Source organism: Chelonoidis abingdonii, chromosome 16 (genome assembly GCF_003597395.2).
Source record: "Chelonoidis abingdonii isolate Lonesome George chromosome 16, CheloAbing_2.0, whole genome shotgun sequence".
Taxonomy (NCBI): Eukaryota; Metazoa; Chordata; order Testudines; family Testudinidae; genus Chelonoidis; species Chelonoidis abingdonii.
In genome coordinates this window covers 25,990,222-26,009,351 of record NC_133784.1, presented here as the reverse complement: position 1 = coordinate 26,009,351, position 19,130 = coordinate 25,990,222, and the positions used below count along the sequence as shown (strand labels likewise).

The following is a 19,130-nucleotide window of genomic DNA, read 5'->3' as shown; positions in this document are numbered from 1 at the left end:
ATGTCCAGGGTGCAAACTTCCTGTGATTCATTTTATATATATATATAATTTTTTTTTTTTTTTTTTTTTTTACTAACTCTGGGGTTTTCTTAAGTGGTAGCACCTTAAAAGGCCTAATTAGTGATTTTCATGGTCTTGATTAAAGTCAGTTTTACTGTTTCCTCTTGATAGTCAGTTTCACTTATTTGTATGAGTCTTTCACCCAGTAGTAAAGAAAAAAGGCACATTTAAACAATTAATTGTAAGAGTGGTAGGGCTGTCTCTGGGGCACATAGAGTTGCCAACTCTCACGATGTTGTGAGGTTTTTGTGGGTTTTGGTGTTTTTCCTTAAAGTCCCAGCTTCTGGAGGTATGTGGTTAGGTGAGACTTTTGGCTTTCATTTTAAAAGCAAGTTTCCAGTACTCGTGGTTATAGAGAATCAAGGGCACCCTAAAACTCAAACCAGAATGCAACTAAAAAGTACCTCGCATTTATTTTTAAAACATTTTCTGATTTAGAAATCAGTTAAGGTTTGGATGCATTTTGGATGCTTGGGTTTTTTTCACAATACTTGATGTACTGCTGGAAATTTGCTTGTAGTTGTAGTAGAGGGACATATAAACATTTTTACTTTTTAAAAAAAAATTTTTTAACATACTATACTTACAAGCTTATTTGTGAAATACTTAATGAGGAAAAATATATTTTATTTTTCAGTTTATTTTGTGCATTGACAAAACTGTATAACCAGTCTCACTGGTTGATTCCATTACATTTCCTGAATTACATGAGTGTTTTACTGCATTGCGCGGGTGTTAAGGTTCTAGCTGCTTTATCCAACCTGTATCCCTTTGCTGGGTTTTCAGTATTAAAATGTTCTTTTTTTCTTTTTTAAACAGTCATTCTTAATGCTGTGTTTTATTTCATATTTCCTTCTTAGAGGGGGAAAAGATGACAGCTTGATTCTTCAAATAAATGTAGTTTCATTTGTTTTTGCTATGAGGCAGGCAAGCAGGTCATTCCTTTCTCTGAACCGGTTCGTGAATTGGGCTCCAGTGCAGCAAATCATAGTTAGTTACATGCTTAAATCCTACTCATGTGAGCCTTAAGCTCATTCTTAAGTGCTTTCCTGAAAACTGCAAAGGTTGGTGAGAAAATGATCAAGGTTTGTAGAGAGTTAGGAGCCAGGGCCGGCTCCAGGCACCAGCCCAGCAAGCAAGTGCTTGGGGCAGCCAAGGGAGAGGGGCAATTCGGCGGCAGGTCCCTCAGTCCCTCTCAGAGTGAAGGACCAGCTGCCGAATTGCCGCTAAAGACTGAAGCGGTGGCAGTAGAGCTGCTTATTGCGATTGCGGCTTTTTTTTTCTCCCCCCTCTCCCCTTTTTTTGCTGCTTGGGGCAGAAAAAAACATGGAGCCATCCCTGTTAGGAGCTATAACCCTTGGGAGTTTTTCATATGCAGCAAAATGTGATTCATTTTGTGTATTATACAGTAGTTGAAGCAGTAACTTACTGCATGACATAATACATTTAAATGAAGCTATCCTTACAGTTTCTCCATAAGCAACTCTTGACAGAATACAATTAGTAAAGGCAGTGATCTGATGTGCAAAAGTCCCTTCGAGTAATTGACTAAGTGGATTTCCGCCCACTTATGCCAGTGGGAAACTTGGCCCTTATAATTTTAACATAAGTAAACTAGACAGTGATGTGTTTGGTGGCAGTTTGCATAGTCTGTTCATGCTTCACTGGTGATTATTGAGAGGACTTCAGTTTACCTAGCAAGAAAACACTTCACTCTGTTTACAGGGAAAATATAATTATCCCTACTGCAACTTGGGTAATTATTTGCTATCTTCCACCAGGATTTTACATGGAGTGCATTCATGAGGGGAGACGAAAGTTTGTCATGTTTTGACAAGTTTGACACCTCTCTCTTCAGAAATTAGTACTTTTATTGGATGGCTTCCTAGTCACTGATAAATATAACAGTAGTACTCTAAGCTTTTGAGAATGGTAATCTAGGCTTTTTATGAAAATGAGTACCCCTGGAAGCACACTAACAGAAAAATAAAATATATTAACTTTCCGTGCACAGAGCTGAGCAAATCTGTTTCAGGACACCAGATCCCTCTCAAATTAATATTTTAAAGTAACATTTTTTGTGCATCACAAAGTGAAATATAATAGTTAAATGAATTGCTAAAGAAATACCATCAAATATAAAGGAGGATAATAAAATCATTAAAAATGATCTGGTAAAAAAATATACATGAAAAGGCAATTAAGTACTCCATCCTGGTGCATGGAAATGTAACAGTTTTTTAAAATTTGTATAAAAAGGCACAGTATTCAGGTAATAGACAAACCTAATTGATTATTGGCAGCAAGATGGCTTTGCTAGTTTAATTTCTGTTGATCCTGTTAAAGTGAGGAAGTGATGGCTCATTGGCTAAGGTCTTTAACCAGTTTTTTTGTTTTAATAACATAGTAGCTCCTAAAGTGACAGAAGACCAGCATTGCTGAATCCCTTGAAGACTTATGAAAGGTGTATTGCTAAAATGTTCAAAATAAATATCCTTAAAAGGACATATAGTGGGCCAGATTCTGATCTTAGTTACACTGACTTAAGCGGTGTTACTTGTCCATTTCGCTTGTATAGTTGTGATCAGAGGGAGGTAGAATGGTCTTTTGTTAGGACACTGACCTGGGACATGGGAGACCTGGGTTCAAGTCCCTGATCTGCAACAGACTTTCCGTGTGACTGTGGGTAAGTCACTCACGCGCTCAGTTTCCTATCAGTAAAATGGGCATTGGCTTGAGGTGGTTGGCAATCTAGGTATCAAAGCCAAGAAACTGACAGAAGATGGCCCTGCCTAGCCTTTCCATCGGAAACAGGAGAGGCACTGAGCTATATTACAGGTGTGATATGTATGGTTTGATAAACAGTTATAGTTTAAAAAAAAGCAAAAAAACTGTGCTGCTAGTTCATATCTCTTGCTCAATCCCATACCATGCTGTCTGGATCTATCATGCTCTTGTAATCCATTTGAAGGTGGGTTGGAGATCAGATTTTTTGTATGTGTTATTGCAACAAAAATTCATGATGTCAAACTGGCCTTACTAATGAGAAAAATGAGGACCACTAGCTGAAAAGATGTATTAAAGTGAACAGTTCCCCCTTTATTGTTCCTTCTCAGCAGTAAGCTAAACACTTGTCTTGCATCTGAAAAAAAAAAAGTGATTTAAAAAAAAAAAAAGCGTTTGAGCTTCCTTTCTTTCTTTTTCTTTCTTTCTTTTTTTTTTTAGTGTTCTTGCTTGAACTCCCTGGATGTCTGTAGAAGCAAAGGTGGGAAACAGCACATGAGCACCAGACAGTGACAGGGTTGGCTCCCAAGACTTCCTGCTACTGCGCATTACTGCTGGATTGCTGTGGAAATGAATGGAGAACAGCAGCATGATGCAGGTAGTACCACTGATGAACCCAGGGTTAGAGGTTCTCTCTGCACAGCAATGTTACAGCTAAGATGAATAGGATCAGCAAATGAGTGCAAATGTTTTTAGTAAAAGTGCACGACCAAATTTTTGTGTATAAGGGAGTAGTTTCACATTGCAGTTACTAAGGAATAGATTCCAATTTCCTTACACATATTCAGTAGTGCCTTACTCCCCAAATAGTACCAAGGAAACAATAAACTGGCCCTATGTTAATAAATGATATTTTAAAAAGTGAGCTTTTCCTTTGTATTGTAAATATGGGCTATTCACATATGTTGCTTCGATTTAGAACAGAGAAGGATCATCTGAGGGTGGGAGAGTGAAAAGGGCAGAGCAATTATTTTAAAAATATTTTGCACACTTAAAGCACGCTGCAAATATAAACTAAGTCTCCCAATACCCTTTTGAAGTAATTTACAATTATTTAATGTTTACCTTTATATAAGCTGAACTGCAAAAGTTGAGTGGTATGTTTCAGTCACTCATTATCCTCCTTCAAACTCCTCCTCAAAACTGCCCTCTGCCATGATGCCTACAAAAAAACAAAACAAAAAACTTGACAGCAGTTAGGCCACTGATATGCTGAAATCATTGCCTATCACACAGACCAATATTGTCTCATTTCCTTGTCTGTCTGTACCCATCTGATGTCTCTTGTCTTGTACTTAGGCTGTGTCTACACCAGTGATGCCCAGCCTTATTAAACAGGAGGGCCACACAAACCTAAGCACAACCTTGTATGGGCCAAAGAGATTCTACATATATTTTAATAAGATTTAAAGTCACCTGTATTGATAGTGTATTTTAAGTTTATCTTGCTTCGTATATATATGCATAGCCCTCCCACTTTTAAAAGTGATGGAGTCATAGCCTCTCCCACCCCCTGTTCTGACACCATTGGCCAGGATCATCCTTTTCCTCTGTCTTTGTACACTATCTGGCACCAATGTCTGGTCCTGGATTAGGGCTTCTGGGAGCTATATTAATACAAATAAAATAATAAGAGCTTTGGGTAGTCTTTAATCTTGATTTCTAGTTCCATAGTCAAACCACTGGACCAGGTTATCTTCCACATTTGTCTTTGACTAGTGGAAAAGTACCAAAGAAAATATTTCCCCTCTACCATTGCTATTTGTAGTTTCCTATGTTACTTTAGGAAAGTATAATTACTGTTACTGCTATTGTAGCAATGCAAAAAAAGACTACATACAATGCCTGCAAAAATGTTTTACCTGACCATGAAACATGCTCTTTGAGAAATAGTCACAGACAGACAGCCTGCTGCCAACCTTGTTCCCTCCGAAATATTAGATGAGTAAAAAAGAGCAACACAGAAGTGGGGTAAGTGTTACCCAGCATATACAAACCAGTTTTGCAGTAGCAGCCAAAGATTTCAAAAGCACTTGATAAAAAGGTGTCGTGTGTGCAGAAAAGAGAGGGTAAAAATAGTTATCTGAAAAAAATCGTAACAATTGTTAAGGCTCTACAGAGGTTAAAAACCCACGTCTGTGCACCACAGCGCACACTGGATTTTTATTTTGCAAAAAAAAGGTAAGTGTCATTAGCCTTTGCTACTTATGGAGTGTCTGTAAACAGTTCATTGTTTTTCGAACCTTCTCTTTCCATACATCATTCTCTATGGCTCAATTGCAAATATTCTAAATTCAAGATGTTACTTGGTTGTGATTTTGTCTGAATCACATAGTATTGTTTTGAATACAGTAAGCATGTGAAAATTTCTGACATGAATTTCAAATTGAGTTTCCATGAATACTTTCACATGCAACTTTTGAAATTCACTTTAAATGAACACCTTTGCTAATACACCAATTATTGGAATGCTCACAAAATAAATATACGAGATGCAAACGTGGTCACATAGTCAAAGCAAACGTATTTAAAATGTAAAGAGATGTTTATGCATTACTTATCCACCTCTATTTACTGGAGAATTACAACTGTATTTACTTTTTTTGAAAAATATAAACAGAATATAGTGAATTAATTTCTCTGTCAGGTCCTTCCTTCAGTCACTTGTTGTAAAAGGCATTTCCACCTTAGTCCTCTCTTCAGAAGTGTTAACAAAATAGTTAATTGAAAATCTTTACACCCTCCCCACAAAAAAACAAATAATAAAACTAACAAGATGTGCTAACCACAGTAGTTCAATCACACTATTTTTAGTCTCACTCTAGTCCCGTTACTGCACTCATAGCACATTGAGTTTGTTTATGAACTGTATGCTGCTACAATATAAATATACATGTAACAGATTTTTATTGGGATTATCCCCTCATCTTCTCCTTTAACTGATTTAATTTTTCTTATGTAAGAGTTTTTTAAATTGCTTTCTCCTTTACCTCTCCTCCTCTAAGATAACTGAAAATAGCCTCTGTGCTATTTTCTTTTCTACAACTCTTTTCCAGTGTGTAAATGTGGACAATTATCCCACGCCACAGGAGTAAAAGGCAATGCCTACTCTTGTCACTTCGTCTTTCAGCTACCAGAATCCCAACCTGACTTCACTTAATCATGGCCTGGCTGATTACATTGATCAAGGAGGTTAACTGTAGTTAAAACCAGGTTGAAAAACCTGGTTGTTAGACTGAGAGAGTTAGCCTTAATGCAGGTCTTGCGCACCATAGCATGATGTACTTAACTGTCTCTGTGTGACAGTCTTCTAACTAAACACCATTAATTATGCGTGGAGATTATTGGCAATGAGAATTAACATGGTGCAAAGGTCCATATTTAAAGCAGAGGACCTGTAGTTGAACTCGTTCTGTAGGAACACTTGAATGAAACTCTGTCACATTTCATCACCTTCTACACATATTAACAGTGTCAGGTGATGGAATTCAATATTCCTGTGTTCCTGTTGTATCACAGGATGGATAGTCAAAAAGATGGCAGAATTAATGCGGAAACATTTGATACTGAATACAACACTAATGCAAATAGTTTTGGGTAGTAAGTGATATACAGTAGTACTGTGCTGATTTGACACTACTAATCCACACACATAATTTGGCCCCAAAAAGCTGTCTTTTCCCACTTCTTTTTCTAATTCCTGAAATTTAGGCTCTAAAACCAGTTAGGCACTGCAGTGCTGAGCACAGCTATGCCTAAATACCTTTCTGATTTTCAGGTTTTCACAGTTGGTATCATCCGCTCGTACAAATAAATAAGATTCTATTGTACTGTTTGAATTCAAACTGATTAGTCCGTTAAATAATAAACCCATTAAATAATAAACCCTGAAATGCAAATTGAGTTCAACTAGTCCTATATGCACCAACTGACTAGATCAAAATATTTAATTTTATTGAGGCCCTACTCAGTCATCACTACCTTGCCGAAAAGTAAAAACAGCAACTGAATGCTGACATTTGACTGTTTCCTGTTGCCTTAAGCCTTCAGAGTGGGACAGACTTCAGCCAAACTTACTAAATAGAGTAGAATCCCAAAGATACTGTGATGGGGCAAGGCCAGATGGCTACAGGAAAGTACTGAGAAACAGGTATGTTAGCCCCAGGCTAAACAAATCCCTTGTACCATGGTAACCAAATGGCAGTTGCTCCAGGTTAATCAAGGCACCTGGGGCCAATTAAGATCTTTCTAGAAGGCAGTTGAGATAGCTACTTTTATTAGAACACCTGCAGCCAATCAAGGCAGGCTAATCAGGGCACCTGGGTTTAAAAAGGAGCTCACTCCAGTCAGGCGGGGAGGAGCCAGAGGAGAAGCAGCACGTGTGAGTTGCTGGGAGCAAGGGGCACAAGGAGCTGAGATTGAGAGGGTGTGCTACTGGAGGATTGAGGAATTATCAGACAATCAAGCATTATCAGACGCCAGGAGATGGTCCTGGTAAAGGATAAAGAAGGTGTTTGGAGGAGGCCATGGGGGAGTAGCCCAAAGAGTTGTAGCTGTCATGCAGCTGTTACAGGAACACTATATACAGCTGCAATCCACAGGGCCCTGGGCTGGAACCCGGAGTAAAGAGCGGGCCCGGGTTCCCCCTAACCCTCACAACTCCTGATCAAACACAGGAGGAGTTGACCCAGACTGTGGGTTCCACCAGAGGAGAAGATCACTGAGGGGAGCAAATCCGCCAATAAGCGCAGGACCCACCAAGGTAAAGGAGGAACTTTGTCACAATACGTACATCAGAGTTGCAGACTGACCAGTCAACTGGACGCTAAGTGGAACCAGAAGTAAGCAATCAAGCAGCAGAAGAGATAAAAGAAAGCAAATACTGTACTGTACCTTGCCTCTTAGAGTTAGGCACATCTGGGCTGCCTGTTACCACCCTCATCCCCACGCCCATGCATGGGACAGTCACTTACAGCTAGGAGGTGAAGATACTGATGCTGCCAGCCCGTGGCAGCTGGAGCTGGCTGAGCAGGAGCAGCTGGCTGGGTGGGGGACAAGCTTGCAAACTGAGTCCGACCCCTGGGAAAGGAGCTGCCAGTGCTGAGGAGGGAGCTGCTGGCCTGGAGTGTCAGCTGCTGGAGCTGGAGTCTGAACTGTGCTTTATTTAGTGTTATGAACATTTCATAGATACAGACAACCTCTATTCTCAAAGTGTCCATAACACTGAGGTTCTACTGTATTTCTGAATTCTCTGAAATTGAATGCAGAAATTAAGACATTTGTTCACTGAATATATTCATGCATAATATATCAATTGGGGGGGTGGGGTGGGACAAAATTGTTACCTTTCTCCCCATTTAACATGATGTGGCACTTTAGCATGGAGACATTACTCAGTAAGCTTTTCATGTTTCTTATTCACCCAGGAACAGTAAGGGTATGGCTACACTGGAAACTTCAAAGCACTGCTGCAGGAGTGCTGCCGCAGCAGTGCTTTGAAGTGTGAGTGTAGTCGCAGCGCCAGCACTAGGAGAGAGCTCTCCCAGCGCTGCATGTACTCCACATCCTCATGGGGTTTAGCTTGCAGCGCGGGGAGCTGTTCTCCCAGCGCTGCGGCACTGTTTACACTGACGCTTTACAGCGCTGTATCTTGCAGTGCTCAGGGGGGTGTTTTTTTTCACACCCCTGAGCGAGAAAGTTGCAGCACTGTAAAGCGCCAGTGTAGCCATGGCCTAAATTAATTGGAAACTGCAGCACTGTAGAAAGATAGTACATGGGTACAAGGCAGACAGATTTGTCTAGGGCGACCAGACAGCAAGTGTGAAAAATCATGATGGGGGGGGGGGGTGTAATAGGTGCCTATATAAGACAAAACCCCAAATATCAGGACTGTCCCTATAAAATCAGGACATCTGGTCACCCTAAATTTGTCACATGGTGAACTAGAGTTTAAAGCATTACAACATTGAGGCTTTAGTTATAAAAATTGGAGGGAAAGTATTAAACTCACTTCCACAAAAGTGAAAGTAAAAGTTTGTAATTATGTTCCAAAGTTTATTTTCAGTAATTTTTTGTGCTTGTTATACATTGCTGAAAATGGTGAGATATATATAAAAATGTAGAAAATAATAGCTTCTGGTTTTCTACTACAGGTGTGATGAGTGAACAGCTCAAATGCAGCTTTGAGCAAACAATGTATATTAGCAAAATAAAATAGACATAACTCTCAGTTCCAATTCATTCAGAACTGTTTTTGACAGCTCTGTAATAGTGGGCATATGATACCTAAAAAGCAGGCAAACACTGCTTCTTTCCTGGAGTTCCTTGTAATAATTAAGTAGTAACATAAACTAATTGACCCTTTCAGTGTGTTAAGTGACCTCTGCCTCTTCTAAGGAGCTTAACTGCCCCTTAGACAGTTATCTGATGATCATCATTATAGAAGACTTACTTGGTGCTGCAAGCAGCTCAGCAGTGATTTTAGTGTGGCTGCATATTCTCCAAAACCCATCTAGTATTCCCATGTTAAACCACTTTACTTTCAAATTGGCTAATATACTCAAATCAATCAGTTTGTTTTAGGTCGGTCTTCAAATGGGAGCCATTGCCTACAGAAAGCAACAGAGTCCTGTGGCACCTTATAAATTAACAGATGTATTGGAGCATAAGCTTTCGTGGGTGAATACCCACTTCATCAGACGCATGTGGTGGAAATTTGCCTACAGGTTTCAACTAGTGCCTTCAGAATAAGGACCCATTTGTGACAAACTGGGAAATTCCTGGGTTGTTTTTTAATAAATGTTTTGCAAGCTTCTGTTTGGTTATGAAGGGTTACTTGGCTATGTATTTAAATCAAAGGAGGCTGTAAATAAGGAAATTCACAGGCAACCGCCAGTACACATCTTCCATTCAGATAACAGTGGCTGGGCCATTGAAGGGGAAGAAAGTGACTCCAGCCAAGCTAGTTTTACTCTTCCCAAGGCTGTCTGGGATCAAAGGGAATTCTAAACTCTCAAAGACCCTGGGAAAGGGAAAGATTTTGGGTGAGCTGGGAGATGCTCACCACGATGTCAATGAAAAGCTGACAGGAAGAAAAAGTCACACAGGGAGACAGACATAAATGCTATGGGCAGATGCCGACTGCTTCCCCCAACTATTTGTGCTTTCTATTTTTTGAGGGATTAATAAATAACGCCTTTTGTAGATACTATTTCTGTATCACTGCAAACTTATGCTCTCATAACCTCCTTCAGGGAAACTCGTACAGGTACCAAAACTGAGTTGGAACTGTGTTATAATATGCTTGGTAATCGGGTATAGCCCAGAGATCCAGTCTGAGTAGTTGGGCCCCTTGGTTCCACCCAATATGGGGGTAAGAAGCTAGGCCTGTCATCTAAAGGTTCACCCAGTAACCATGACCCCATTTCCCCACTGAGTTCATATTCAGTATCTGAGCATTTTGAACTCTAAAGCTTCTCAAGGGCCAGTATGAACATCTTATGATGATTTCCATTATCAAAATTGGATTAGGGGTAGGTTCCTTTGGAACAGGTATTGCCATTAACAAATAAGTGCAATCAACAAATGAGACATGCTTTTCTAAATCCCACTTTCTAGCACAGTAGAATACCTACCACTAAAGTGCTTTAAAACAAAGGACCACCCTTTCAACATCTCCCTTAATGCTCTTATTCAGTTCAGAAAAAATGAACCTCATAGTTAGACTGAAGACTTTATTGTTATATTCTTTGTGCTTTCCATTTTGGACAAGCCTATGCCTTTTCATGTTAGAATGAACAAAAATTGCTTAAGAAGTGAATCTGTGTGGGCTTTCAGGGCAGAAAGGTATGATAAGATGATGATGATGTAAATGGGTTAGATGAGATGGTTTAAAAGAGCTGAATGTGTGGAAATACTTAGTGCTAAAGAACCTTAATGAGGCCCACCCAGAATTTACCAAACAAGTAATATTTGTTGTAACAGCTAGGTACTAAATGATATTTCTTCCTGTGCATTTAGTTTACAAACAAGATATAAAATTTCCTGATGTTCTTTTAGTTACTTTATAAAAAGTAACTATGGTATTCAGTTTATATAATCAGTTATAAAACTGGAGATAGGAAGATCCTACTTACTGTATTAGTCATCTTGTCATTCCTTTACCAGTGCAGTGTGCGTTACAAGTACTCAAGTGTTTCTTACCCACTCTGGTTTTAAAATGCCTCTAGCAATGGGACTTCCCTGCTTCTCTGATGCCGTTCCATTGTCAAACAGACTTCATGACTAGGCAGTGTTTCCTGTGACTCATCTTGGATCGTGTATCAAGCCGTACACCTGAAACCACTCTAATTCCTTTGTTCTGTCTCCTAGGTGTTGACACACTTACGTTTCCTTGATGCTTCTCCCTCCCCTTAACCCTCTTCAGTCATTGTTTACTCAATCAATATTCATTTCAGTCTTTGAATTTTTCCTTTCAAGACCATTCATCATATGTCTTGCTACCTTCTGAATACTCCCTAACCTGACATCCTTAAGGCTGGATGCATCTAGAATTCTGTCTTGTTCTGAGTGCCTGCATCAGTATGAATTCTCCTTTGCCAAAGACGTGAACAGCCTGTACACCAGCAAAGCATTCCAGATCTTCCCTTGCATGAGGCATACCACTGTTGTTGTTGTTTGCAATGTTGTAACTATTAGATGTTAGAGAGACACGGTCGGTGAGGTAGTATCTTTTACTGGACCAACTTCTGTTGACAAGAGAGAGACAAACTCTTGAGCTTACAGAGTTCTTCAGGTCAGTTCTGTGTAAGCTTGAAAGTTTTTCTCAGAAGTTGGTCTGATGAAAGATATTACTTCACCCACCTTGTGTCTCTGAGATGTAGCAAACAGTCCAAAGTGAAGGACACTTTTAGTTGAGGGCTTGTCTACGCTCAGGAAATTTAAGCTAAATTAACTAATGCTGTGAATTTAAAGTCCCTCTCATTTGGTAAGTGACCTTAGTTTGCAAACTCTGCCTGTTGTCTCCCATTTTAGTGCTTCATCTATTCTGGATGCCCACTCCATGTACTCTACACTGAACCCTTCCATGTCTGCTCTTGTATCCTAGAAAAATTTAGACCATTGGACTAGGGTCACCAATGTGGATCAAAGGTCCAACCACCCAGCAGTCTTTCAGGATCCTGTTAGGTATTGCAGTGCTGCTTCACTAATGTCCCATGGAAAGGGCCTGTAGCCTCCCTGTCACATGAGGGCTTTAGCATGCAGCCCAGAATGAAATTACATGTACATATATTTTTTTGCAAACTCTCATCTGTTTTTTCTGTCTGTAAACTGTTGTTGGCACTTTAGAAATGTGTAGTAGTTTGAAAGCAGTAATCACAAAAGTGCCAGATGTAAATGTAACTATAAATCAATGAATATCAATGGTTTGGGTTATTTCCTTCTCCAGGCTCTTTTTTATGGAGTGAGGCTCCTTTTACGTTCTCTATATTTTTATCTAGAGCTTGCCTAAATATGCCCATTAATTGAAGGAAAGAGTAATTACCATTTTATTATTTGCCCAGCTCCATTTTAATTTCTCAATCCATTTGAAAACCTGTTGTCCTTGCTAGTGTTGAAAATGATGCCTTTTTGCCTAAGTTCCCAATCACTGATAAAGATGTTGTTCAAAATCAGACGTCACACCAAGCCCTGGAGCATTTCATACTATACTTTACCTGATGGCTTCTGTATCCTTCTCCAGCTAGTTTTCAGTCCATCTGATAGTGCTCATATCAAGACATAAGGTATAATTCCCAAATCTGAACTTTAGCGTCCAAAATTTGGGTACCTGCATGAATTCCTCTAAGCTTAATTACCAGCTTGCTAGATCTGATAGCGACTGCCGCCAGACCCAAAAATATAGTGTTTTTGGGGCACTCTGATCTCTCCAAACCTTCCCCTGGGGGACCCCAAGAACCTTAAAGCCCCTTGTGTTTCTTAAACAAGGAAAATAAAACCATTCCCACCTCTTTCCCCTCCCAACTTTCCCTCCTGGGCTATCCTGAGAGAGCTACTGATCCAACCTCTTAAAAATCACAACACAGAGAAAGCGATGTCCCTTCCCTTCCACAAAGAGGCAAACAGATTCAAGGAAAAACAGAGAGAGATTCTACCTCTCCCTCCCGTCTCATCCCCCACCAGTCCTGGTGAGTTATCCAATCCCCTGGGATAAAACAAGGGAACAGGAAAAAATCAGTCAGGTTCTCTAAAAAGAAATCTTTTAATAAAAGAAAGGAAAAGTAAAGAATTATCTCTGTAACTTCAAGTTTTCTCTAGCTATGTAAACTATATAGGACTCCTAAGCTTACAGACAAGAGAGAAAACAACTTACATATACCCCCAGTACCTAGAATACTGTCCCCCGGTGCCAATCAAATCAAATTCCCCCAGCACTACACATATAAAGAGTTAACCAGCCAGATACACAGCAATGCAAAATGCAAATAGAGTAAAACAAACAAAAAGCCTAAACCCCCTGTTTTTACTTACTATTTGAACAGAAACTTAGAGAGCCTGTAGTAATGTCTGGGCTCTCTCAGACCCCCCGAGAGAAGAAAAAAAAAACGGACAAAGAACACACAGAAAAGCTTCCCTCCACCCAAATTCAAAAATATCTTGTCTCCTGATTGGTCCTCTGGTCAGGCGTTTGGTTCCCTGTTTGTTAACCCTTTACAGGTAAAAGAGACATTAACCCTTAACAATCTGTTTATGACACAAGCCCTGGAGCATTTCATACTATACTTTACCTGATGGCTTCTGTATCCTTCTCCAGCTAGTTTTCAGTCCATCTGATAGTGCTCATATCAAGGGCCATGGTTGAATCTTTGCCAAATCAGAGTTCGTTGAAGCACCTCATCAGATGCTTTGTAAAGTCCAGTTGCAGAGTGCCTACTGCAGCCTCTTTGCTTATTAGTGTTTGTGATACAAAAATCAAACTTATTTAGAATCCCTTTAATTTTCTCCTGGCATCTGCTCCGTTTGCAAGCTTGCCTAGAAAATTCCTAGCTGATCAGTACATTTATTAGCTGACTAACTAGGGGAGGAGGGATAGCTCAGTGGTTTGAGCATTGGCCTGCTAAACCTAGGGTTGTGAGTTCAGTTCTTGAGGGGGCCACTTAGGGATCTGGGGCAAAAATCAGTTCTTGGTCCTGCTAGTGAAAGCAGGGGGCTGGACTCAGTGACCTTTCAGGTTCTATGAGATAGGTATATCTCTGCCTTTTACCAGTCCCTCTATAAATCCACACCTGCTGCTACTGATTCCCTTGCAATTTGCAAGTTACTTTCCACTGGGCACAGACTTGTCATTTGATCTTTACCATTAATGCATTCACAATAGAAACTGTTAAAAGGTGTTGGATGAAGAGAAACCAAAAATATATTTAGAATTTGGTGGTTATAGCCATAAATCAAGTAACAGACTCTCTCAGAGAGGTACTAATCCATGTCAGATACTAGACTGACGTTGTTTGTTCTATTCTAGATGCTGGGTCTGGTGTGGAAGAAGCAGAATTCAATTGGGATGAGTATCTGGAAGACACTGGAGCAACTGCAGCCCCCCATGGATCTTTTAAACACGTAAGAGCTCTTTGTTTCTCAACTCCTTCCTTCTTCGCCTTTTTTCTTTCCAGTATCATTAATGTTTAGAGTTTCCTTGAGTTAGCACACCTGAAAAGCTGTCTTGCCAATGGAAGACTTGTTGATCACATACATTTGAGAGCAGTGGAGAATGGGTTTTTTGGTGGTTGCTGGTTTTGTTTTGTTTTGTTTTTTGCTGGTCTTTGGATTTTCCTATCTCCTTGGTTATCAGGAGGTGACCTCATCTCCAGCTGGTAGTAATGGAATGATCTAGAGACTCTTGAGCACTTCAGTATTAACTCTGGATCTCAGCACCTTCTGTGATAGTGTGATCTGCCAGTCCCTTTATTTCCCTATGCAGTGTGCCAGTGAATTGTCTTTGCTGTGAGAACGTGCTCTAAGGGAGCTGTATTCTGGGAAATAGGAGCTGCAGTTCTTGGGATGCAAAGTATTTGAAAGTGACCCAGGTGTGTTCCGAAGGGGAAAATTGCATGATGGACTGCAAAGGAATTGGCAGAAAGTATTACTAGAATTATGTTCTGTCTTGATTACAGTTAAGAGTATCTTAGGGCACAGGACTCAGGGGCGGTGTGGGGTGGGAGGGGATGCCTGGGTTCTCCCCTGACTTCCTGGGTGGTGGTGAGTAAATCATTTACAGCACATCCTTGATGTTGGATGTGGTTACATTGTGCCACATCATTGCTGGAATCTGAGGTGTAGAGCCTGTATATCTGGCCCTGGGTGGGGCATCAGTGCAGTGTAGAGACTCCTATGCCAGCCACCCCCTGCTTCCTGGACAGAAAACTTAACTAGCGGAAAGTCCCTTCCTCCCCCTATTCTACTCCATTATCTGGCTGCAGTTTTGGTCCTTTAGGCATTTCACATAACTTAGGGCATGGCTACACGTGCGAATTAGAGTGCATTAAAGCAGCCCAATGTGCGCTAACTCACGACGCGTCCACACTGGCAAGGCACATAGAGCTCTGTGACTCCGCGGCTAGAGCACTCCTGGTAATCCGCCTCGGTGAGTGGAATAACATTTGATGCGCCACCGCTGGAGCTGTTAATGCACTCTGATTGGCCTCCAGAAGTGTCCCACGATGACTGTTCTAGCCACTCTGGTCATCACTTTGAACTCTACTGCTCTGCCCTCAGGTGACCAACTGTCAGACCTGCCCTTTAAATTCTCTGGGAATTTTTGAAAATCCTCTTCCTGTTTGCTCAGCCAGGCGTGGAGTGCTCTCAGCGAATCTTTGTAGATGACCATGCCTCCACGCGCCAGTATAGAGCAATGGTGGGGTGCTGGACCTCATCAGTGTTTGGGGGGAGGAAACTGTCCAGGACCAGCTGCGCTCCAGCCGTAGGAATTACGATACCTTCGGGCTCATATCAAGGGACATGATGGAAATGGGCTATGACCGAGACGCACTGCAGTGCAGGTTAAAGTGAAGGAGCTGTGGAATTCCTACCACAAAGCCTGCGAGGCAAACAGCCATCCAGTGCTGCCCCTGTGACCTGCCGTTTCTACAAAGAGCTGGATGCGATACTTGGGGGCGACCCCACCTCCACTCCGAGTACCACCATGGACACTTCAGAGCCCAGTCCAACAAGGGAGGAGGAGGAGCGAAGTGGGAGCGAGGGTGCTCAGGAGGAAGGTTGGCTAGTCGTGGCAGCTGGTGCTTGGGGAAAGACAAACACCAGAGAAGGTTCCCGGTAAGCAGCTTTTATTTTGGGAAGGAAGTTATTCGGTGTGGGCTCTTGGGGCGAGGCGGGATAGGGCTGCATGCATACCTAGATGCGGAATAGGGCATTGATGTGCTCTCTCACATGGCCTCAGTGATCTCTTCAAAGGTCTTATCCAGACCTTGGGCAATGCGCTTGCGCAAGTTTCTCAGGAGAGCCACTGTGGTCCTTGTCCCAGTCAGGCTAACATGTCCACGCCACTGTGCCATGAGGGTCGAGGGGACCATTGCACACAGGCAAACTGCATATGAGCCAGAGTGGAAGCCGCATTGTAGTAGAAGACCCTCCCTTGCTTTCCAGGTCGCCCTCAGCAGTGAGATATCTTCCAGGACGAACTTCTGTGGAAAATGTGGGAACTGCGTTCAGTATAGGGGCCCCCTACAGCTGTTGCCTCTCTCCAAGGCATAGGGTGACCAGACAGCAAGTGTGAAAAATCGGGACAGGAGGTAGGGGGGTAATAGGAGCCTATATAAGAAAAAGACCCAAAAATCAGAATTGTCCCTATAAAATCGGGATATCTGGTCACCCTACCAAGGCACAGAAACCAGAAGACAGTACAGCTGTGAAGCAATCAGTTCCCCTTGACCCTGTGCTTACTTACCATTTTGGGGCTCGTGTGGGTTATGTGCACTCGCTTTGGGATAGGCAAATTCTGCTATTGTGTAGACTGTGCTTGCCCTTAAGTATGGGGAGGATCATAGCATTGCTCACACCAGACAGAGCAATCTCTGTTAAGTGTTGCATTTTGCCTTTACAGATGCAACTTTGAGATCTGAGCCTTCCGTGTTATCACCAGCCGAAGGACTGCAAAGAAGACATGTTGCATGAAGTAATGCAGCAGTCACTTAATGAGAATCTAAAAATTCAGGAGTGGAGGGAGAGTGAAAGAGGGATCTGCCAGCAGAATGCGGATCGCAGGCACAAAAGCACGGAGCTCCAGCAGCAAGGCACGGATCGGCTGATAAGCATCATGGAGTGCCAAGTGGACTCGATCCAGGCGCTTGTAGCCATGCAGGCAGAGCACTACTGCGCCTCCCATCCCAGCCCCCCGCAACCCTTGTCCCATAACTCTTTCCCTGGTGCCCCCCTATCACCTCCAACCCACTTTCTCCAACATCCGGGTTCTTCTCACCACCAGCTGCCTCCAACATCTGTAGCTTCACCGCCCAGCCCTGAAAACTATGACCCTTACCCACTGCTCTTAAACTCCATCAACATGCAGTATAGCCATCCTGGAGTGGAGCACTCATTGCACAGCACTCCAGACAGGAAGGCTGAGTATGATAACAAGACATACGCAAATCTGTGATTGCACCATTCCTGTTAGGTGCAAAGGACACGTAAAGTTCTTCATCTCCACTTCCCTATCTACCACCTAATGCCCTTCTCCCTCCTTTGTGCTGTGTGGTTTGTGGCCAGAGGCCAAGGATCTGACCCTTAATCTCTTTATGCCTGTTTCCTCACTTATAAAATAAGGATATTTACCTGCTTAATAAGATTGTTGAGTCTCTATTCATGAATAAAGCTGCTCAAAAATTAAGGGAAACTTGAATTAAAAGTTTGCAGAATTCCCCCCACTCCAGTTTGTTCAAAATTTTGAACAAACAGATCAGCTATATTCATGGATGTTCACAAAGTCCTTTGAAACCTCAAGATAGGTAGATAAGCGCTGCAGAAGCGTGAAACACTAGAAAACATGTTAAAATTCAGATCATGCTTTCTTTTAAATTTTCTTCTTTTTATATACAGTAAAGTTTTTTAGCCTTTGCAAAGTCTATTCTGTGTGTTTTGAAAATAATACTTAGCAATCATATCCCTCAGTAAGAGTTCAGGTATCCAGACTCTAAAAATGTGAACTATGAATTTTAATTTCTAACATGTTAAGGTTATAGCATTAACTGAGCTTATTGAGAGTTACAGTACTGATTCAATCCAAATTAGAAGAGCACACTTTCTATCGGACTGAACTTCATAAGGAATCAGGCCCTTGGTAGTCTGACAGTTATTGGAAGTGGATTGCCTTAATGCTCCTGAGGTACACGCTGTCTATTTGATCTTTGTTATGGGATTCAATATTTTAACTGGGTGATCTTTGATGTTAAGAGTCAGTGTAGGGCTGAGTCAGTAAATGTAGCAACTTTATTATGTTGACTGTACATGCATCTTGGTATTCATTAACGAGTTCATTAATGCAAGCATTCATCAGTATGCTTGCAAAATTTTATTAAGGCCATGGTTATGATTTAAACTTCTACTAGCATATCAGTGTTTCAAGGATGTGAAGAGGTGTGATCTCTGACCAACATAGCTGTGCTGGCAAAAGCCCCTGATGGAACTGCAGTTATACCAGCAAAACTGCCCTTTTCCAGTGTAGCATATTTTGCTGGGGGCGGGGCTATGAACACATTGCAGGTATAGTATTGCTTTACTGGCAAAACACTCCTAGTGTAGATATGGCCTAAAATGTCTTCTAATTCTACTTCCCACTTCATCAGTGTAAACAGTGGGTGCCCTGTTGTGGTCAAGATAATGTCTTGACCCAAGTAAGTAACCTTATCATGTAAGTTAACTGAAGACAAGCTTAACCAGACTCTATTAAACAACTTGTATTACAACTGAATTCAGATTTTGTTAATACAGTAGCTCTGTGAACTTAGTTTCTTTTACAGTTGTAGATTGACTTTTACCATTGCCTTCTAGAGCAGTTATTTTGCTTTATAGAAGTGTGCATTTAAAAAAGGGGGAAAAAGATAGGATGAGAAACAAGATGGATGAGGTAATATCTTTAGGATAACAGTTCAGCCACACAAAAATGCTATTTCTGAAACACACACTAGACTAACAAGTGTTAGATACTCAAATAATTGAAACAAGAGGACTACCCACTCCCGTTTTCCCTGCACACGCGCACACACACACTTTGTTCA

The 19,130-nt window shown here is 41.3% G+C and overlaps 1 protein-coding gene across 1 annotated transcript in view; it reads left to right on the top strand.

Moving 5' to 3' along the window:
• SFMBT1 (Scm like with four mbt domains 1) overlaps nt 1–19,130 on the top strand; it is a 136,326-nt gene that overhangs the window by 67,910 nt on the left and 49,286 nt on the right. The window contains exons 2-3 of the mRNA XM_032805826.2: nt 3,286–3,442; nt 14,366–14,460. Coding sequence (XP_032661717.1) covers nt 3,415–3,442; nt 14,366–14,460 — 123 coding nt within the window. The 5' untranslated portion in view covers nt 3,286–3,414. The remainder of the gene's footprint in view (nt 1–3,285; nt 3,443–14,365; nt 14,461–19,130) is intronic.